At 46.2% G+C, this 22,785-nt stretch overlaps 1 protein-coding gene across 1 annotated transcript in view; it reads left to right on the top strand.

Annotated features, from left to right (window-relative positions):
• LOC137518103 (uncharacterized) overlaps positions 1–14,841 on the top strand; it is a 28,234-nt gene extending 13,393 nt beyond the window's left edge. Inside the window, exon 3 of the mRNA XM_068235433.1 lies at positions 1,825–14,841. Within this exon, the coding sequence (XP_068091534.1) occupies positions 1,849–10,092 (8,244 nt within the window). The 5' untranslated portion in view covers positions 1,825–1,848 and the 3' untranslated portion in view covers positions 10,093–14,841. The remainder of the gene's footprint in view (positions 1–1,824) is intronic.
• The last annotated feature ends 7,944 nt before the right edge of the window (positions 14,842–22,785 follow it).

The following is a 22,785-nucleotide window of genomic DNA, read 5'->3' on the forward strand; positions in this document are numbered from 1 at the left end:
GAGTTACATAGTGTTGGAGCAGCTCTTGAGAAGTCCTGGAGGCGTGCATGGGACTGGGTGATGCGGGGAGCGGTCAGGCAAAGTTCATTGGAGGAACAGAGTGAGCGGCTAGGTGTGTACCTCTGAGTAAGATCAGAAATGTAGGTTGGACAGATTTGTAGGTCAGACACAGTATCTTGAATCTGATTCTGGACTGGATAGGAAGCCAGTGGAGGGATTCAAGGAGGGGATCCGCCGTGGTGGAGCGATGGCAGCAGTGGATAATTCTGGCTGTCGCATTCATGGTGGACTGCAGTGGGGCTGTTCGGGTCATAGGGAGACCAGACAGAAGGGCATTGCAGTAGTCAAGGTGGGAAATTATGAGGGCATGGATGAGGAGTTTGGTGGTGGCAGAGGTCAGGGAAGGGCGAATCTTACAGATGCTACGAAGGTGGAAGTTGCAGGACTTTGTGAGGTTTTGGATGTGGGGAGTGAAGGAGAGTGCGGATTCCAGGGTGACACCCAGACAGCGGGCTTAAGAGGTAGGGCGAATGGTAGTGTGGTTAACAGTGACATGCACATCTGGGAGGTTCGTGGATGGCCGGGGTGGGAAGATCATAAATTCCGTTTTGTCTAGATTTAGTTTCAGGAGCCTAGTGGACAACCAGGAGGCGATGGCTGATAGGCAGGAGAGATGACACAAATTTTATTTCCTCCCCCCCCCCCCCCCCCCCCAGATGCCCAGAGTCCCGCTGTTCTTCTCTGCCCCCTCCACTCTCACCTGAAATTTCCTCCCCCCCCCCCCCCCCCCCCCCCCTCAGCCTCTTCCAGGTCGGGCAGTAGCATGCAGGCGCTGTCCCAACAGCATGTGTCCTTGATTGCGCGCCCGCGACTAGGAGCTTTCAGCGGTTACAAATGACGCACTGCTGCCCGACCCGGAAGAGGCTGAGGAGCAGTAGCCATGAGGACTGCTTCACATACATGCCTGCTCCCCCTGTTTTTAAAATTTTTCAGCTCTGGTATCCTTTACCTTAACATACTGCTTCGTAGGAGAAGGTAGGAACGCTACCACCAGCGCTGCTTTCCCCAAGGGAGCAGCAACCACGGGTCTCAGAAAATGCAGGTAGAAAAATGATGTCCCACTACACCAAGGGTGGGTGTAAAACTTTTTCTTTCTTTATTGAAACATCAGTAGACACACAAAAGACTGACGCGTATCGAAGCTCTAAAGGGCTCCTTAATCAATAAAGAAAGAAAAAGTTTTACACCCACCCTTGGTGTAGCGGGGCATCATTTTTCTACCTGCATACTGCTTCGTACCTTCACCTTGCTTGTAAGTACACTGCATTCTGCTCCTTTCATCACTCTTTTCCCTATCGTACCATTCATGCTTATCTGCTTTCCTCCCCCTTTAGTACAGTACATGACACTCCTCTGTTTCCCAGGGGTACAGTACATTCTGTTCATCACCAATCCCTTCTCCAAGGTACATTGTATACTGTACTATTTCTCCCCTCTCCATAGTACATGCTGCTACCCCTCCTCCCTCCCCCCTTTGTCATTAGTGCAGTAAAGGCTGCTGTTGTCTTATTCCCAATCCCATGGTGTAATACATACTGCTCCATCCCCCCCTTCCCCGTAATACAATACCCCTCCTCCTTGTCCATAGTAAAGTACATGCACCTCCACCTTTCTCCTTTCCATGGTACAGCACATGCCACTTCACTCTCTATTCCCCTCTCCATTATATAGTGCACTTTTCTCCTTTCTCTCCTACCCTTACCTTTTTTGTATGAATGTATCAGATTCAGATCTATACATTTTTTTTTTTTTTTGTTTTGCCAGGAGGAGTGATACAGACCAGCAAAAATGCAGATTTCAGAGAGGAGCACAAGATCAAGGAGGATCCCTCCTGAGCAGATACCCTTGTCGGACCCAGAGAGCCAGAGCAGCCCAAGTGACACGGCACAATATATGTGCATTGAGTGCGGCGAGACATTTGACACCAGGCTCGAGCTGAACTCGCATCGTCAGTGTCATGTGACCAAGAAGCAGTTTACATGTATGCACTGTGGGAGAGGGTTCCACCACCAGGTCTTCCTGCAGATGCATGAGCAGAGTCACGAAGATGGGGTTTCCAAGGCCCCGGCGAAAACCACCGCAGCTCGTGTCATATCTACCAGGAGCAGCAAGACCTCTGCCGGAGTGAACGTGAAACCCACCTACACTAAGCCTCAACGTCCTCTGAACTCAGCAGTAGAATTTAAAAAAGATCCGAAAGTCTGCCAGGCTTTCACCCCAAAAGAATGCATCACCAGACGTACTCATGGTGCCAGTTCGCCTACTTTCCAGAAAAGCGATGGCCAAGAGAAAGACCACTTTGAGTTGAGAATATCGAAGTTCTCCGACACCACCGTTCAACTCATTGATGCTTTTGGAAACTCAATTGAAATAATGACTGATGTATTTAACACCTATACAATTAGTGATCCTGAATGTTCTGAGGAGGACAACCTAAACGTTGCTGGTGACGAAGCTCTTGCAGAGACCTCTGTGAGCAGTCCTTCAAGGAATTCTCAGACAGATACTGTTGAAGATATGCAGTTGTCAAATGAGATAAGCTTAGAGCCTGATTCCAAGAATGCTGTAGAAGAGGATGCTGAGGAACGTCAGACAGAGTCCTCTGAAACTTCTGAACTTAAAAGTAATACGGACAGTTCTCTTCCTTTATGTGATGTTGAAATGAATGAAAACCTCACCCCTGAGACTATCTCCCCTGAGGATGTTGTTCTTCCTCTGCCAGCACCATCTATCTTGGCGAATGCTTCTGCCCTTGAGGAGGACCCTACAAGTCAGCCTAGTGCGGAAATTCCAAAGACCCCCATTGAAGAAACTTTACAGCCTGCAGGTGTTTCTCAGAAGGACCTCCCAGAGGACAACCGTGAAACTTTTAGTCCTTCCCCACCCAGTGACATTTGTGTTACTGCTGAACACCAAATGGATACCTCCCCGGAAAATAACGAAATGCTTTCTGCCAGTCCAGCATCTCTACCAGAACTCCAGATTGAGCCATCTGATATACCAGAAGTTGATATGAATGCTGCAAATATTTCTTCAGTCACTCTCGTGGCCAACCAGTCTGCCACTGATGTAAATTTCCAGGAAATGAGCATTCAGGATAATTCTTCCACCAGTACGGTACGTGCAGAACCAAACCAAAATGAAGATGATCAGTCCACGATAGAAATAAGCCTACAGGATAATTCTTCCACCAGCACGGTACCTGCAGAACCAAACCAAAATGAAGATGATCAGTCCACGATAGAAAAAAGCCTACAGGATAATTCTTCCACCAGCACGGTACCTGCAGAACCAAACCAAAATGAAGATGATCAGTCCACGATAGAAATAAGCCTTCAGGATAATTCTTCCACCAGCACGGTACCTGCAGAACCAAACCAAAATGAAGATGATCAGTCCACGATAGATGATACAGATTTATTGAAAGATTCTGCACTTAGCATGACCAAGTCTAATGTTTCTGAAGATAACCCGTCAGATGAAGTTGTCAAAGAGGTGGTCGTGGATGTAGAAAGAAAAGAAACCTTGACTGTACAAGAAACTGACGTTCAGTGTGAGGAACAGAGAGTTACCCCACCTCCTAAGTCTTTGCATAAACCTGATGAGCAGCAAATAGAAAATATCTGTGAACCTGCTGCACTGTCTGTTTCACAGCCTGAAAGCAATGCTGATGAGTTGCCTACGAAAGAAGATGCCAAACTTGATCTTGGCAATAAATCTGAGGAGACGACCACCACCAAAGGAACTGGAGATGAAAATATAGAAGCAAAGTCTACTTCACCAACAGAAAATGAACCTTCTGAGAGCAGTAATGCAGACATGGCAGTACCATCAGAATACGAGCTCCCACCAGCATCAAACAAGGACATAAATATGGAGTCAGAAGCAGCCCTCTGTATAGCACCTCAAGAAGTTGCTGAAGTCTCAATTTCGGAAGGTGACAGCGATATGCAGGAGGGAAGCAAAAATCCAGAGAAAGCTGCGAGTCCCTTACCGGTACAAGATATGCTGTATAATGATCTTTGTGAGAAAAGACATGTTGATTTGTTTGAAAGAGACATTTTCCAATCAGAGACTCCGATGGAGGTGTGTGAAAAGGGCCAGAGCCCTCATGATAGCAGAGGCCCTCACAGTACACTGATGGTTGAGGACAAAGTAGGCGATATCTGCGTAGATGATGACAACAACATGACTTACATTTCTGAAAGTGAAATGATCAAACTGCTGGATCAGGACAGAGATGATATAGTTGACAATGAACCTCCTATAACCACAAACCTGGAGAGCGGTCAGCCATCACAGATGGAAGACAGTGAAACTTCCCCAAAACCATTTACCGAGCCTCAAATTGGCAACATTGCAATTGAGACAGAGTCCTTCCCAACTCCAGTTAAGCAAAATGTTGATGAAGGCACCCTTACAAGTCACCAGCCAGAAGCAAGCACTAGCTTACAGGAGAATACAATGCAAGGGCAGAATGACTTGAGAAAAACTCCCGTGCTTGAAGATACTCAGAAAGGAGTGGCTGTTACTAATGCTTGGTCACCCGTAAGCCTGCCAACAAATGAGAAACCTGGCCTAGCAGATGTTGAGCCTGAAGATCCCACTGCTGACTTATTACCACAAGATTCTATTACAGAGAGCACTTCACAGGAACCTGTTATCACTGAACCATCCTGCAGTGGTGATGAAACCGTGAAAAATGACTTATTGCCAGAGAGAAGTCCCCTTACTGAGAATCAACATGTTGAGCCTCATGAGAACATCTCAAAAGCTTTGGATGTGCCCTCTGTAGGGGAATCCATTCAGTCCAGTGCAGTCCACAGTAATGAGACTTATGATGTCTCTGTTACTGTAGAAGATGATGGTAAAGAACAGACTGATACTCTAGAGCTTCCTGAAGCGGGTATAGAAAAGCAACGTGCCAGTAGCCCTAGCCATGGACTTAATCCGCTTATCATTTCTGATATAGTGCAAAAGCAAAATGAAATACCAGAGAGTGCCAGTGATCAATTACCCGCTGCACCTGAAGAAGAAATTCAAAAATGCATCTCTAACCAAGAAACTGATACACCACCGCAAAATGCTCGTATAGAGCATGAAGTGACGGACAAGTCTTCTGAAGTTTTAGATGAAAGTGCCAGAGATGTTCAGAATAACCATGCCATACCCTCAGGCAACGCAGAAATAAAGGTAGAGTCAGCAGACAAGCAGGTGGAGCATGCATCTAGCATGGAAATGGAGATAAGCCGAGAAAACACGACAGAGACAGATGTATTAGTGGACAAACAAACTACAGATCTCTCTTCTGACCAAGACCTTTTATCATGTACAATTGAGAGCAGTGACCTTAGAAAAGAAATCAAGGAGATGGGCCTTGAAGAGAGCGTTACACTTACAGAACTACAGAATGCTGAGCTCTCTGAGATACCACTTGCTGGCTTCGATCCAGAAGATTTGGCAAATAAAACCATAACCGACAATGTGGAGGAAGATTTGGAAGAACCAAGTGACATAGTCACGGGGGTAATACTGGATAAAGACACTGCAGGCTCTAGAAAAATACTGGATGTCATCACCTTGTCTTCGGGCCAACCTGAAGGCCATGACAATCCAGATGTTTTTCTAGAGGATTCAGAGCTGATGGAGGATGAAGATGAAGAAGATGCAGAGAACATTGGCACAGCCAAACCACTGGGCAGTGCTGCAGAGTGCTCAAAGTGTGGAAGAAGGTTACGGCGCAGTAGGAAAGAGATGACCTGGCAAACCATGTGCTTTAAATGCCGCAAAGCAGAAAGAAAAAGACATGTCAACCAAGATGTAAATGAGCATTCAAAATTTGGTCAAGAACTGCAACAATCAAGAAAAGAGCGGTTGTCTGGTGAGTTTTCCAACAGTAAAATTAAACAGGAACAAGACAGTTTACAAACAGCTATTTCTAAGGATCCTACTACATATGCTGATGGTTCTGTTTCAGCTGGCGTTAAGAAGGAGGGGCTGGGTCTTGCAAGTAAAAAAATGTATAAGTGTCCCAAATGTGATAAATCTTTCAAGATTCCTGCTCTTCTTGCTGGACACATCAGAAGTCACACGTTACCCCAGTGTCTGACTTGTGGTTGTCACATGCATCTAAAGTATAAGACCAAGAGGATCCCTAGAAGATGTAAGAAATGTGCTAAGCAACTCAAGGAGCAAAGGAAGGAAGAATTAAATGCAGAACAAAGTGAAGACGAAGACAGCGAGACCACTGACATCGATGAATTTAGCAGGGGGAAAAAACCAGAGGTGGATATGTCAGATGATGAAGATTCTAGTGTCATTGTTCAGAAATCAAAAAGAACTAACCCTGATCACCCTGCAAACCTTGCAGGAAAGTCACTTGATGACACAGACTCTTTAAAAAATGAGAGAGAAAACCGTGAGGAACACGAGTCCTCTGATGAGCTTGAGATAAGTGACCAGAGCGTTGTCCTACCGGATGGAGAATCGCCACGCTTGTGTCATCAGTGTGGTAAATCATTCAAATGTAACAGATCTCTTCATCTTCATCTTCTGAGTCACTCTGCAGTCCAGTGTGAATCCTGCGGATGTAGACTGCATAAAAGACGGCGGGTTGGACGTTGGTCCAAAAAGTGTCGTGCATGTAGACTTCAGAGTAAGAGCCAACTGTTTGATGACAGTGGAGAGCAATTGCTACTCCCCAGCGATAGAGCTCTAAAGCAGAAACACCTAGCCGCACTTCGTCTTAAAGCCAAACAATTGCATATCATGAAGAATAGGAAAATTCGGTCAATGATTAAGCAGAAAAAGGAACTTAAGTTGATGAATATGATGCTGGCTGTGAAAGGGCTCATGAATAAAGCTAGAAAAAAGAAAGAGATTGCTTCTAAGTCTGTTGAACTGATAAAGGATGTTGAGAACTCCGAAGCTGGAATCTCCGATACCTCTTCAGTTGATGAATCCATCGGTATTGGAGAAGATTATCCAAAAACAAACCTCAGTTTCCTCAGCAAAGAAGAACCTGGTTCCTCAGGTTTGCAAAGTTTCCCAAAGAAAGCTTTAAGCAGCACTCCGAAGCGAGGCAGAAAATGTTTATATACAGAGAAAAACATTATTAAAGTTGAGGAGAATGATAATGTTCCCTGTGGTCAAGGTGAAGTTAGCTCCTTTGCCGCTGCATTTATCAAACAAGAGGAAACGTGGGAATGCTTAGAATGTACCATCAGCATGCCAAACTTGGAGACTTTGCTCAGTCACCAGCAGGGCCACATAGGGGGACAGTCATTCACATGTACACAGTGCCCACAAGTCTTCTCCAGCGAGCAGTATTTAAATATTCATACCCATGCTCATGATGAAAATCGTCCTTTTCGCTGTCCAGATTGCGACAAAACCTTCACAAAAAGGAACCATCTTGGAGTCCACATGCGTGTACATTCAGGTGTCCGACCTTTTGCATGTCTGGAGTGCCCTTGTCGATTCCGGCAGAAGGCCTCCTTAATTGCTCATCGTTATTCGCACAGAAACTACCAGCTCTTATTTGCGAAGCCATACCAGTGTTCAATGTGTACTAAAAGCTTTAAGCAGAGAGAGAGACTTGTGGTTCATGAACGTCTCCACACTGGTGAATGTCCATTCTCTTGTAAAGACTGTGACAAAGTCTTTCCTAGCAAGGCAAGGCTTAACGTTCATCGCAAGATGCACAGAATTCTACCTTCTGATCCTTCCTCTACCAATGAGCAGAACGTGACTGGCAAAGATGTCTTAGAGGGGTCACCTTTCAGATGCCAAGATTGTGGTAAAGTGTGTTCCACTAAAGCCAGCTTTGTACTCCATCGGAAGATTCACAGGTTGTCTGAAAAGATCCTTCATCCAAACTTGGAAGAACATCCTTTTAATTGCAGAGAATGTAAAAAAGTCTTCTCCTCTAAAGCTACTCTTAAAATGCATTTGAAAAATCATTCTGCACACAAGCCAGCTGCCAGCCCTGGGGTGGTTGCTGACTTCCAAAAATGCTTCCTTTGCAAAGACTGCGGTAAAGTGTGCTCAACCAAGGCTAGCTTTGTCCTTCATCGTAAAGTACACAAGTCCCTATCCAGTACTGAGCAGCAGGTTCTTGATATTAAGGTTGAGCCCGAATCTCATGTCTATGTTTGTAAGGACTGTGGCAAGGTTTGTTCCACAAAGGCCAGTTTTGTGCTTCATTATAAAGTGCACAAGTCAACCACTGGTACCGAGCCAAACATCAACATCAAAACGGAGCCCGAGACTCAAGTCTTTATATGCAAGGACTGTGACAAAGTTTGTTTAACAAAGGCTAGTCTGGTTCTTCATTCTAAAGTACACAAGTCTCCATTTGATGAGCAGAACCTCAAAGTCAAGACAGAGCCTGGCACTCAAACCTTCATATGTAAAGACTGTGGCAAAGTTTGTTCAACAAAGGCTAGTCTTGTCCTTCATTCTAGGGTGCACAAGTCTCCATTTTCTGACGAGCAGAACCTCAGCATCAAGGCAGAGCCTGACTCGCTAGCCTTTATTTGTAAATACTGTGACAAAGTTTGTTCCACGAAGGCCAGCCTTGTCCTTCATTGTAAGGTGCACAAGACTCCTGGCGCTGAAGGGGCTTTCAAAACTGACACTGAGAAAAAAAGTTTTGTCTGTAAATTCTGCAAGGCAGTATTCTACTCAAAAACCAGTTTTTTCCTACATCGTAAAATGCACAGATTTCCAGCTGGCCAACCGAGTTCTAAAGGTAACGCAGAACAACGTCAGTTTAACTGCAAGCACTGTGATATGGTGTGCTCCACCAAAGCCTCCTTTGTCCTCCACAGCAAGATACACAAGTTGTCCTCTGTCGATGAACAAACTTCAAAAGACGCTGAACCTCAGTCTTACAGTTGTAAAGATTGTGACATGGTGTGCTCCACCAAAGCCAGCTTTGTTCTTCACTCCAAGGTACACAAGTCGCCACTGGACAGTGAGCAGAACGTTAAAACTGATGTTCAGAGCATCTCCTTCACATGCAAAGAGTGCGGCAAAGTCTGTTCTACTAAGGCCAGCTTCGTTCTTCATTGTAGGATGCATAAGTCACCCAGCTCTGAGCATAATCTTACTCCTAAAGGTGGCCAAGAAGAGGCCCAGTGCAAAATCTGTGGCAAAGTCTGTTCAAGTAAAGGTAGACTTTCTCTTCATAGCAAAGTGCATGAACCTCCACTGACCTCTAATCAAAGCTCTGGCGGTGAAATGGACACAGAGCAGCCTAAAAAGACAAGTGAGGAAAAGACATTTACTTGTGCAACGTGTGGGCTGAAGTTCCCTAAACGAAAGCTGCTGTTGCTGCACAAAGTTGTCCACGGGGAAAGAACGGTCATGCCTTGTGTGCACTGTGGAAAACGATTCCTGTACAAGAAATCTCTCTTCAACCATGTAAATATTTGCCAAGGCCAAAACAAGGGAAAACTCCTACTCCTTAAAAAGGCTGCAGCAAAAAGAAAGTTAGTGACAGAGGAAGGTGCCGAAGGGACGGAAGAGGACAATGCGCAGAAAAAGAAGAAAACTGATGAGAACAAGGCTACCAAGCTCAAAAATAAAAACTTGATCAAGGCAAAGAAAGTTGCCCTCAAAAAGGAAGGGGGTAAAGTGAAAGGTGTGAGTGATGCCAAAACGAAAACCCCTAAGGTAAAACGACCAAAGGGCGATGGCGAAACTAATGCAGAAGGCGAAGATAAGAAAACGGTTACTGAAAAGCAGGGTGAGGTCAAGCAGGAGAAGCCTGCAGAAACCACGGCCAAGCAGCAAATCGGCAAGGAGAAGAAAACTACAATGAAAGTAAAGAAGCCTAAGAAAGACCTCAGTAAACAAAAGCAAGAAAAAGTTGGAAGCGGTGGCTCAAAGAAATGGCGTGTTTTGGCTACGACAGTCAAGAAGAAGAAGCTCCAAGCTGTGATTATTGGAGGGAAGAAGAAACTTCTTTTGAAGAAAAAAGGCGTTCAGGTTAAGCCAAAGGCTGGAGGAAAGGGCAGCAAAGACTAAAGGAGGAGATCTGACATTCCTAGAATCAGCTTCTGCTGAAGAGAAGAGTTTTATAGGGCACAGAGGACATCCCGGCAGGGTGACACTATTACTAGTATAGAATTGTCAGCCCGTCTTTATATTACAGCCAGAACTCTTTTTACAGAACAGTGCTGCTGCTTTGGTAGCTTAGACACAACTGGTAATGTACCAGTTAGAGCCAGAGTAACGTTCATGTCATTGAGACTGTGATCTGTCGTGTAAGAGCAGCTCTCCGCTAGCCATACTCTCACTGTATAGGGAATTGCCTGTGTTTAAAGTGAATGCAAACTAAATTTTTCTGCCGTAAGGTAGAAGCATGTACAGGTAACGTGACTGCTAATCGGACAAGCTGGCCACCAGTGTTCGAAGCCAGCTACAGCATCAGCAGGAAGATAAACTCACTTTGGACACATTTTGCCTGCAAACATTTTTCATGATCACACCAGGTGACAGTTTAGGAATGATTTTGATGTTCGAATGTGCTGCTGGGGTTTTTACTGAGCAGCATATTCTCCTATGGGGAAGGGGTGGCAGAGAGGACAAGTAGGCCCAGCAAGAAAATTAGTCACTATTGTAGATAGAAGCAGCTGGGCACATCCAGTAAAAATTGAGCTTTATTGTAAACAGGTTTAAAAACTGATGTATGACATCAATAGCAACAGGGTGCCAGGAAAGAGAGGGACAAGCAAGATAAAACAGTCGACAGCTGTTTCGCACTCAGCAAACGAGCGCTTCCTCAGGACCTGCAAACATATACAAATAAGAAATCTTACAGAAGTGGCAGGTTTTGGACTAGTCCATCTCTTTATAGGGGATTCTCAGGGATATATTTATTTTCAAAAGATCTTAGTGAATGGCAGTTGCTCCGTCCAACTGCCAAAAAATTGTGTAGGGAGCAGGGAGACTGGACAGCATTATTGTTTAAATCCTTTTTAGGGAATATCTTTATAAAGAATAAAAGCCTTGCTAAGAATCCCCTATGAAGAGATGGACTAGTCCAAAACCTGTTGCTTCTGTCTGATTTCCACTGTCTACTGTAAGTGACAGCAACATAGGAGAAAAGTAATTTATGGCTCATTTTACTCTGGAAAAAGTGTACTTCTTATTTGTATACGTTTGTACATATTTTACATTTAAAATTTTTTCGCTGTAGTGCCCCTTTAAATTAGCAGGACATTAAAGTATACCCGAGGCGAGGGGTTACTGAAAACCGGACGCTATATGTGTGTGTAGGGCAGGGTGCAGATGCTTGCTGGACCTCCCGTGTGTCAGTGTCCTCCTTCAGACCCCGTTCCATTACTGTGGTCTGTGCCCTTTGACCTGGACATTGACAGCCTTGTGATGCTGGCACACGGGAGGTGCGGCAAGCACCTGCACACCTCCCCACACACACCTATGGCGTCGTTTTTCTGTAACCGCTCGCCTTGGGTATCTTTTAAGATTGTTGTTGTGCTTTCATGTATCTCCATGTGTTTCGTAGATTTTCTGAAATGGGTAAACTTGTTAGATGGAATCACAGGGGTTAACTCGTTAATGTGAGCACAACGTGAGCTGTGCGCGGTAGTGCTGCATAGCGCGCAGTAGGCCGCCTGTCAAGTGACAGGCAGCCCATTCGGCCAATCGCAGTGTGGGGATAACGTCCTATGAAACCACTGATCCCGACAGGGCTAAGGGTGGGATCAGTGGAGTGGCCGTCACTTGGAAGGAGCGCACGCATGTACAACCAGTAACAACCAGTGCACGCTGTGCTGCACTATCACGCATAGCGTGCGCACAACTCGCGCTGCTCACATTAAACTGCGCTTAATGAATCAACCACAAAGAATCTTCATTCCCAGGGGAACACTTCCACATCACAGCTTCCTGACGTCACTGTTGAGTCCTTCAGTGTTGATCAGATCACATAAACACTAATAATGCAACCTGTTGCCAGGTGCCATTGTCACTCGTTAGCTGTATACACTTCTCTTTTATTTCAGAAAAAAATGGTTTATAATTCACTCTTAAACCTCCACCCAAAATTTTATTGGGAGGATTTGATATTGTAAGACAAGTCAAGAGCCTGTGTTAGATTTGTATTGCAGTTTGGATCAATTTCAAGCAATTAAACTTTTCCCTTTGCTCTTTTACTTTGGGAAGAGTTTCACTTCCTGTCGCTCTTTTTATGATTCACGACAACAATATGGAGAAATTGCTACAGCAGTGAGGTAGGCATCTAGAATTTTTGTCAGGTTCTTCTTGCTGTCCCTGTGTAAGTTTGGTAAAATTCCTTTCACTGACTCCTTGTGCCTTTTACGAGTGCCAGATAAGGAGGTGCAAGGAAATGTCCTTAGCAGGATACAGACAGCTTTATCTAACCCTCCTCTGTATTTGAAACTTCATAGGCTTTAGCTGGGATTGGGTAATATTTAATAAAAGCTGATTAACTTAGACCCGGGGGGAGGGGGCGGGCTAGTATGTTGCTGAATAATCGATCATACTGCTGGTAAAAGGTAACCTGGGGTGAGGGGGGAAATGGAGGCTGCCATATTTATTTCCTCTTAACCTCCCTGGCAGGATGATAAGTGCGGCTGCGCGGGGGGGGTGAAATGGGGTTCAATTTATTTATTTTTTTAGCATGTAGCTAGCCTAGCTACATGCTTACCCCCTCCCAGCGGCGTAACCGCCCAGCCCCCGTACCCACCGATCGCCGCCGGTTGCCATAAGGAAATCCCGTTCTGAACGGGTTTTCCTTGAGGGCTTCCCCCGTCACCATGGCGACGAACGGAGTGACGTCATCGACGTCGTGACGTCACAGGGAAATCCCGATCCACCCCATAGCGCAGCGATTGGCCAGGCTGCGTAAGGGGTATGCGGGGGGGGGGCTGTATCGCGGCGGGTAGTGGCGCATCGGCGGCGGGTGGCGGCAATCAGACCAAACACGCAGCTAGCAAAGTGCTAGCTGCGTGTTTAAAAAAAAAAAAATTATGTAAATCGGCCCAGCAGGGCCTGAGCGGCACCCTCCGGCGGCTTACCCCGTGTCACACACAGGGTTACCGCCCAGGAGGTTAAACAATACCAGTTGCCTGGCTGTCTTGCTGATCCTCTGCCTCTAATACTATTAGCCATAGACCCTGAACAAGCATGCAGCAGATCAGGTGTTTCTGGCATTGTCATATCTGACAAGATTAGCTGCATGCTTGTTTCTGGTGTGATTCAGTCACTACTGCAGCCAAATAGATCAGCAGGTCTGCCAGGCAACTGGTATTGTTTAAAAGGAAATAAATATAGCAGCCTTCATATGTCTCTCTCACCTTTTAGTTCCTTTTACAGCTGACCTGTAACTTAAGGGGGTTCTGTGGGGGAAATATAAAAAACCGACACTTACCTGGGGCTTCTATCGGACCCCTGCAGCTGTCATGTCCTGCGCCGTCCTCCTACGATTCTCCGTTCCCCGCCGCTGGTCCCGATGTAATTATTCGTCCACCTAGACGAATACTGTGTGCTCCCGCTCGTGTCTCTGGGAGCTTACTGCGCAGGCGCCGTACGAGAAAACCTCATACTGAGCCTGCGCAGTAAGCTCCCGGAGACGTGAGGGGGAGCGAGCGCACGGCCACGCAGCCGCAGTTCAATTAAAAGAATAATTAGACCGGGACCGACGGTGGGGAACAGAGGATCATAAGAGGACAGCACGGGGCATGACAGCTGCAGTAGGCTGATAGAAGCCCCAGGTAAGTCAGTTTTTTTTATTTTTTTAACCCTCCACAGAACCCCCTTAAAAAAAAAAAGTTACGCACTTGTATAGAGGGAAGCCTGGCCCAGAGACTTCTAGTCTGCCGCTTACAGGTTTTCTTTAAATGGATCTGATAGAAGTTATGATTTGCTAATTCCAACTTCTGCCTCCTGGGCGAGGCTAATTAGAATATTTGGAGAAATGTTTTGCTCATGAATAGAGTTGGGCTTTCAACCCAGTTCCAGCTAAACTTATTTTCTCTCTAGTTGTGGGTTGATGAATAAAAGGATGTTGTTTTTATGGCCGGTGTCCCCATCAGGGAAACATCAATCATTTGCTGTCCCTGGGGCTTCCTTGGTATTAATATAAACCCCGGTAGTCGTTGGGGACAGAAAACGAGGGGCAGCAATTTCGGTGATTCTAACACCTGCCCCCACCAACTTCCTAACCCTGCTGTATTTATCGCTGTCTGTTGGAGAGATCTTTCCACTTCCTGTCTGGGGAGGAAGCGAGGTGTATTCTAGCAGATAAGGACACAGAAGCTGAGATCCTTCCCGTACTGCCTTAATTTTTTTTTTTTTTTTAAGTTCTGAGGAAAATGAAGAAGCATTACTGTTGAGGGTTTTTCTTTGCTGCCTGCCTGTCATGCTGACAATGATTTCCCCTCATATCCTTTCTCTGTGAATGGAGGTACTGGAGCAGGAGTCAGATCTCAGAGCGGGGATGGTTGTCAGGGGTGAGGCTCCCAGAATGCAGAGCTTTCTTTACAGGAAGTGATGTGCCCCCAATTCCCAGGGGACACAAACCGCAGTAAAGGAAGAAAAACAAAATGAGGTCTGTAAGGCGAACCAAGTTTGAATTGAAGCTGTGCCGTAATTGTTCCATTCATAACAGTGTTCGTAGAGTATTTTTTTCTTTTTATTGTATAATGTTGCCCTCTAAGGAGACCCTAAGTACTAAGCCGTTAAATTTGACATCATGTCGTCTTTTTATGAAAATAAAGAATGTGGACAGTTTGTTGTTGTGTGATCTGTGCATAGGCTGTTACTAAAGATGGGTGATTTGGGCAAAGCAGTGCTTTTCTGAGCAGGAAGATTTGGGCGCAGTCGGCGCCACCATAGATTGTAATAGGAATTACAGCTATAGCGCGCTCAGTGAGTCACGTCGGCGCCGTCAGAAGACGAAGCTGAAGTTGCTTTTAAAACACAATAATTCGGCCTCCAGCAATAGCTGGAAGCTGAATTCTATCATTCCCCTCTATCCATGGCGGCCTGGAGGAGGAATAGTAATTAACACGGCCGGGACTTGTGCAGCAGCAGGATCAGCCATATACCGGCTGAATCCTGCGCCCAAATCTACCAGCGCCGATTTCAAATGTATGCGTTTTGGGGGATGGATTCACACATATTGTGGTTGAAGAAGTTCGGTAGATTACCGATTTGCTTATCAAGCATCAATCTCTACATGAGCAGGGGGGTGACTGCAGAGGAAGCTGTAAGGAGTCCCCAGTATTCTCCCGATAATTTATTTTCAGCCAGGCGGTATGAAATAGTAGCTGGGTGGGGCGAGATGAGAGTGCAGGGCCGGTGCTTCTCTGCTCAACTCTGCTTACAGCAGAGAAGGAAGTGAGCCGATGACAGCCGGGTGCTCACCAAAACTAGCCGGGTGGAGCATCCGGCTAAAAGAGCCTGGGGAGAACACTGGACCCCAACTATTACTTCACTCCCTCTGATAAAGGGGTCCATCCTTTAGATCAGGTGTTTTTGAGGCTACACTTGTTATAGATGTAAAGATTAGGATGGCCTCAGGCTGTGAGGGTCTCAAGGGGTTGTCCAGGGAAATGCTGTGGGTGGTCCCATCTAAGTTTTGCTGGGGTGGGCCCATAATAAATAGCTACACCTCTGCACATGAGATACTAATACTCACAAAAAAACAAACAAACCTTGAATGCAGTGTGCGCCTGTTATGGTATTTACTGAATTTGGTCGATAAAATACAGCGCAAGTCGTTATTTATTCGATAAGTGCGTTATTATTTTTATAAATGTTCTGGTGCATTGTGGGGATTAATGCAGGTAGTGGTGTAGCAATAGCCCAGGAGCTGGGGAGGGCCTGGTGGAGATCTTGTACATAATATAGAGCAGAAAGCTCAGCTAAAGCCTTAGGGCTCATTCACACTTTAGCGGGAATTGCGCGATTCCCGCTCAGTGCAAAACGCTAGCGGTTTTTAAAAACGTAAACCTATGGCAGTGTTCTCACTGCCGCAGTTGCGGTTAGCGTTAAACGCAAACTCGTGACATGCAGCGTTTTTCCAGCGATTTACGATTAGTGATCGCGATTAGCATTCTTAGCACCGCTAATCGTGATCGCTCCCAAAACGCTGCAGTGTCCAGTGATTTTTTCCGTGTTAATCTTGGAAAAATCACTCCCGCATTTGCGCTTTTAGGTGTGAATGGGGCCTTATACATTACCTGCCCCAGTGATCACATCTCCTCCACTTCCTGGTTTGTCAGCAAGTGCCGTGCAGCCAGCCAATCACCATGCGGCTTCAGACTTGGCTGCACGACACTTGCTAAATAACCAGGAAGTGGAGGAGATGTGATCGCCGGTGCAGGTAATGTATAAGGCTTCCTCTGCGCTTTCTGCATTATCACATTGGGCATAAGACTCGGCCTCACTAGCTGTCCTGTACCATCCCCGGGAGGGGGCTGCCGACATCTCTGCAGGGGCCCCTGGCCAGCTATTATGCCCCTGCCAAGTGGTGTCTATATAAATAGTGACATGAGCATGGTTTGGCACCAGGTGTGTGGAGGAGCTAAAGGCAGCATTCAGAGGAGTGGCAGAAAGAAGGCAGCTCAAACGTTCCAACCATCTTAACGCTCCACAAACCAAACTCACGCACTCATACGCTATATATCTGGTGTAGTGGTACTGTATTCTCCTTCGTAACTTTTTCACAAACAAAACCGGTAATTTAAGGAATTAAAATTATAAAAAGAAAATGCTTTCCGTATGCGATAAAGCTTGTAAATTTAGCCCCATGTCTTTGCTTCAAATTATTTTTCACACAAAGGCCCTTATGCAATTCACTTTTTCACCTGAGCTTTCTCCCCGGTGATATTTTCACAATTTGTCATAAAATGCGTTTTACGCCACTAGCAAGCAAGAAAATACTCAAAATAAATTTGATAGTACTTTTTCACCAACTTTTGGGTAATTTTTCAATTGTAAAATGCTGAAAATTTAGTTAAAAGAGAAGATGAAAATTATCTCCTAGGAGATAAGTCAAGTGAAAAAATTAATTGCATATGGGCCAAAGTGAGGTGTTTTTTGAGTGGTTACAAATATGGGTGTGGTAACATGCAACAAATTTAGTGTAGCAAAGTGCAATTGCCTCTCAGCTTGCTGCACCTTTTCAGTACCAGCTATGCAGTCTTGCAGCCTATGTAAGGCCCAGTGCACACCAAAAACCTCTAGCAGATCTGCAAAACGCTCGAGGTTTTTGAAGCAGATTTTCAGAGCGATTCTAGGCATGTTTAGAGAGGTTTCCTAAACATGCCTAGCGGGTTTTTTTGGAGCGTTTTTGTGTAGCAGATTTCATATATTGTTACAGTGTTACTGGACAGCTTCTGTAACAAAAACATCTGGAAAACCGCTCCGATGTAGCGTTTTTCAGAGCACTTTCCTATACTTTACATTGAGGCAGAAACGCATCTGCAAACCGCAAAAATGCTGCAGGAGCCACGTTTGCAGTTTGCTAAAAACCTCAAACCACTGGTGTGCACCATCCCATAGAGATACATTAGCCATGCGCTTTCACAAGCGGCAGCGGTTTTGAAAACGCTACCAAAAACTATTGGTGTGCACCAGCCCGATATAATAACTGTGATTTAAAAAGAGTAAACATAGTTGATTGACAATAAATTGCTTCAGCTGACCACTAACCATCAGTGGGAGAAACGTTTTTGTGTACTCTATAAAAAAAATGGTTAAGAAATCATAAATTCTGTATGTAATCTTATGAGCACTGTATAAGCCAGCAGTTTTGGAATGTACAGGGCAAACAAAGGATAAGGGGTACTCCATGGGTAGTGAGCAGTGAAGGAGTGCTTACCTTCTCATTGAAATAACTGTAACATGTTTTGTGGGTCAGTTCAAGCTTCATCAGGTGCAAATATTTGCGTATGGGTTGGTTTGCAAAGTGCCTCTTTAAAGTGTACCTGAGATGGCAGAGTGTGCCATATTTATACTTACGTGGGGCTTCCTCCAGCCCCATGAGGACCGTGGCCTCCCTTGCTGTCCATGTTCGGCCCCTCTGTTCTGCTGCTACGAATCCTAGTAATCTGGTAAGTCGTGGCCATTTGCGAGTTTCTGTGCATGATGGGCTCTGCCACACGCACCACCCTTGTTGCGCTCCTGCTGTTCAAGCATGCTGCACTCTGCCACATGCACCACCCTTGTTGCGCTCCTGCTGTTCGAGCACGCTGCGCAGTGCGCTCCCTATAACAGGAGAGTGACCGGCACACGTGAGGCCGATCCGCCCATACACAGAGACCCATAACTGGCTGCGACTGACCGGATTACCGGGAGTCATAGCAGCAGAACAGAGGGGCCAAACAGGACGGTAAGGGATACCTCAGTCCTCATGGGGCTGGAGGAAGCCCGTGGTAAGTATAAATAAGCCACAGTGTACATCTCAGGTACACTTTAAGCAACATTTGGGTTTTCAGGATTTATCAGTCAGTTTCGGGTCTTGGACTCAAAAGGACATCCGAAGTGAAAATAAACGGAGGAGAAAAACAATTGTATCTATCCTTCTTCTCCTTTTTTTTTTTAGATATCCCAGTTTTATTTCATATTTACATCTAGTTTTTAAGTTTTTATTGTTTCTTTGTCTCTGCTCAATAACACTTTTATTGAAGTATGCCAGAGCTAAATTCTATGAAATATTGAACCTATTTATATATTTCCTGCTCTCAGAAGCCATTTTCTGCCAGGAAAGTGCTTTATGGCTGTAATTACTTATAAGTGAGGGTTATGCTGTAGTCTGACCCAGTCTGACCAGGACAGAAACTGTCACTTGCATACCTGATTTTAAGGCAGAGAAAAAAGAAAAGGAACACAGCATAGTTATTTGTGTGCTTGAGAATGTACATACACGTGTCTATCCCTTCTCATGGATGAGGACCAGAACAGAGGTTAAAGATAGGAAGCCTCTATACCGTGTGTTACCCTCAAGGGTTGGACCACGTCATTGATAAGTTAGCACTAATTCTGCAAAGAGAGACTGAAGTGAAAAAGAAAATATTTTTACCTTCTAGTTCGCTTCAGTACTCTCATTAGATGTAAACCGCCGCATCCCTGATGCAAAATGAGGGCTTTAGACCCCCCCAAATCCCCAGGGGCAATCCGGGCAGCGCTTCCTGAAAGAGGCAGAGCTTTCAGCTGCAGCTCTGCCTCTACTGATGTCAATCCCCGCTGATCGCCACCTCTCCCCGCCCCTCTCACTCTCACAGAGAGGGGCGGGGGAGAGGCGGAGATCCGCACGGCGATTGACGTCAGGTGAGGCAGAACTACAGCAGAAAGCTCTGCCTCTCGGGGAAGCACAATCCACAACCAAGATGGTCGTGGATGTTTGCCCTGGGATTTGGGGGGGGTCTAAAGCCCTCGTTTTGTGGCGGGGATGCGGCGGTTTGCATCTAATGAGACTGAAGCAAACTAGCAGGTAAAAATATCAATTTTTGCTTGCTTCAGAGTCTCTTTGGCCTCAATTCACTAAGATCATGCAAGAGATAATAAAGCAAGAGAAAACTTACCTCCACACGTGAGAGAGCTATCTTACCTCTTCATTCCTTAAGTTACCTCTCCTGTAGTTAATTTACCTCCTCTGTAGTTATTTTCACATGCAGTTAATTAACAGCCTGTCTTTAACTCTGGAGTTATTTTAAGGATTGGAGAGTTAATTTAAAGACAGAAGAGTTAACTTTAGGCTTGCCTGAGGTAAAATGTTTCCTGAATACTACATGCCTTATCACCATGGTAACAACTCTAGAAGAGTTATTAAAGACAGGAGATAAGCTTAGTGATTTGAGGCCTTTAAGCGGTATTGCAGTAGACTTAAAAGTGAACTTTTAATTAAAGGGAACCTTAACTGAACGGGGGGGGGGGGGGGGGATGGGGGGGGGTAAAGAGTTTTACTTACCTGGGGCTATTACCAGCCCCCTGCAGCAGTCCTGTGCCCTCGGCGCCGCTCTGGAATCCTCTGGTCCCCCGCTGTCACTTAGTTTCGTTTTTGTCGACTCACCAGTCGCCGGCCCCCATGCGTATTATTGGACGCATTCACCAATGCAATTAGCGCTCTTGCTGACCGCAACGCGTACAAAAATACGCGTTGCCGCATTCCGCACGCGTAGATATGCGGCAACGCGTATTTTTGTACGCGTTGCGGTCCGCAATAGCGCTAATTGCATTGGTGAATGCGTCCAATAATACGCATGGCGGCCGGCGACTGGTGAGTCGTCAAAAATGAAACTAAGTGACAGCGGGGGACCAGAGGATTCCAGAGCGGCGCCGAGGGCACAGGACTGCTGCAGGGGGCTGGTAATAGCCCCAGGTAAGTAAAACTCTTTACCCCCGTTCAGTTAAGGTTACCTTTAAGGCATCTGAAGTGAGGGCTATGGAGGCTGCCATATTTATTTCCTTTTAAACAATGCCAATTGTTTGGCTGTCCTGCTGATCATCTGCCGCCAATGCCTGGTACACTCCATGCATATTCTGGACAAATTTCAGGTTGAATCGATCATTTACGACAGGTCTGATCTGATTTCTGATCGATTTTCCAATCATTTGTTTAAAATTGATCAGAAATTAGATCAGACTAGTCGGAAATTATCAATTCGACCTGAAATCTGTAGGAAATTGCATGGCGGGTACCAGGCATAATACTCGTAACCATAGACCCTGAACAAGCATGCAGATGAGATGTTTGACTGGATTTGCAGCACACTTGTTTCAGGTGTCAGATGCTACTGATGCATGAAGAACCAGCAGGTACGCCAGACAACTGGTATTGCTTAACCTTCCTGGCGGTAAGCCCGAGCTGAGCTCGGGCTATGCCGCGCAGGAGGATATCTCAGCCCCTGGTGGGGCGATTTGTGCTATTTAAAGTGCTGTACGCGCAGCTAGCACTTTGCTAGCCGCACGTACAGCTTGATCGCCACCGCTCTGCGGCAATCGCCCGCACGCAGCGGCAGATGAGGCCCTCCCCCCCCCCCCCCCCCCTTGCCAGAGCCCTGCGCTGCCCGGACCAATGAGTTCCAGGCAGCGCTAAGGGCTGGATCAGGGGCGTCTGACGTCAGGACTTTGGCTGACGTCTGACGTCATTCCGATCGTCGCCATGGCGACAGGAGAAGCCAAACGGGAACGCGTTCCCCTGTTTGCGATTGATGCCGGCGACGATCGCACTAGAGGGACACATGCGCCCTCTAGTGTTTCATGTAGCTAACACTCTGGTAGCTTTACATGAAACAAAAAAAACAAACAAAAAAAATGTATTTCTGCCTATTTGGCAGAAGAAATGAACCGCCAGGAGGGTTAAAAGGAAATAAATATGGCTGCCTTCATATCCCTCTCACCTTCAGGTTTCCTTTAGGATCCATTCACACTTGAGCGATTTCGCCAAAACGCTCAAACGTTAGCTCTTTTGAAAGAGCTAGTGTAATTAAACCCTATGGGCCCGGGGCGTGGCCAGCCATGAGCGTGTGAGGACGTGTTCTCTCACAGCTCTCCCGCCTCAAGGCTGAATCCTGGCTTTACAGTGCCCACAACTACCCGATCTGCTGCCGCTTCGTATCCTCGGATACAGGAGACCTCCCTCGCCCACCAGATGCCAAAATACGGGCCACCAGCGCCCGCAACGGCCGCGGAAAAGCTGGCAAAGTACGCCCGCGGTGAGCGGCAAGATGGCGCCGGGCAGACATGCTGGGAGGAGAGAGACGCCACGATCTCGGAAAACCAGCCGCCCACACAGACCTGCTCCAGCGATGCGGAGGACGGGGAACTCCCTGCAGAGGCTGGTAAGCTCCATACCGCAGCTCCCCCAAAAGAACACAGGCAGAACACCCAGCCCAAAGCCCGCAGCCAAGGTAATCCAGAAAGGGAGGAGAGGGGGGAAGGAGGAGAGTCAGAGCCCATAGAGCCCACCAGAGCTGAACTTTTGGCTGCCATACAAAACATGCAGCTCTCCCTCACTACTAGGCTGGATACAATACAGACAGAACTATCTTTTGTTAAAGCTGACTACAAAAAGCTCAAGGAGAGAACCATTGAAGCAGAGCATAGAATAAGTGATTTGAAGGACGTAGTGACTCCTATTAGAGCTACGCAATCATCCATAACTAAAACCTCCACTGAACACTCACTTAAACTTGATGACCTTGAGAATCGTTCCAGAAGATCTAATCTGCGATTCGTGGGCATTCCGGAAAAATCTGAGGGCTCCTCCCCTGAAAACTTTCTTGAAACCTGGATACAGAATGCCATCCCTAACCTTGTCCTGTCCAATACTTTTAGCATTGAACGCGCACACAGAGTGCCTGGAGGCCCGCCTAAACCAGGCGCAACCCCAAGGCCCATGCTGGCTAAACTGCTTAACTACAGGGATAAGGTGGAAATTCTTAGGAAGGCCAGGGATGCCCCGGAGCTACAGATAAATGGAACTGCAGTCTCTATCTACCAAGACTTTTCCTCGGAAGTCCAGAAACTACGAGCCAACTTTATTGCAGTGAAATCCGGCCTGAGAGCCCAGCAAATCCCATACAGCATGCTCTTTCCAGCCAAGCTACGAGTGCAACATAATGGGAAGTTTCACTTCTTCCCGACTCCTGCAGATGCGGTGTCATGGATGGAGGAACAGGGCATTGATGTCCCAGTAATCAAACCGCGCTCTAAGAAATGATTTCT

The sequence above is a fragment of the Hyperolius riggenbachi genome, chromosome 5 (assembly GCF_040937935.1).
Source record: "Hyperolius riggenbachi isolate aHypRig1 chromosome 5, aHypRig1.pri, whole genome shotgun sequence".
In the NCBI taxonomy this organism is placed as follows: Eukaryota; Metazoa; Chordata; class Amphibia; order Anura; family Hyperoliidae; genus Hyperolius; species Hyperolius riggenbachi.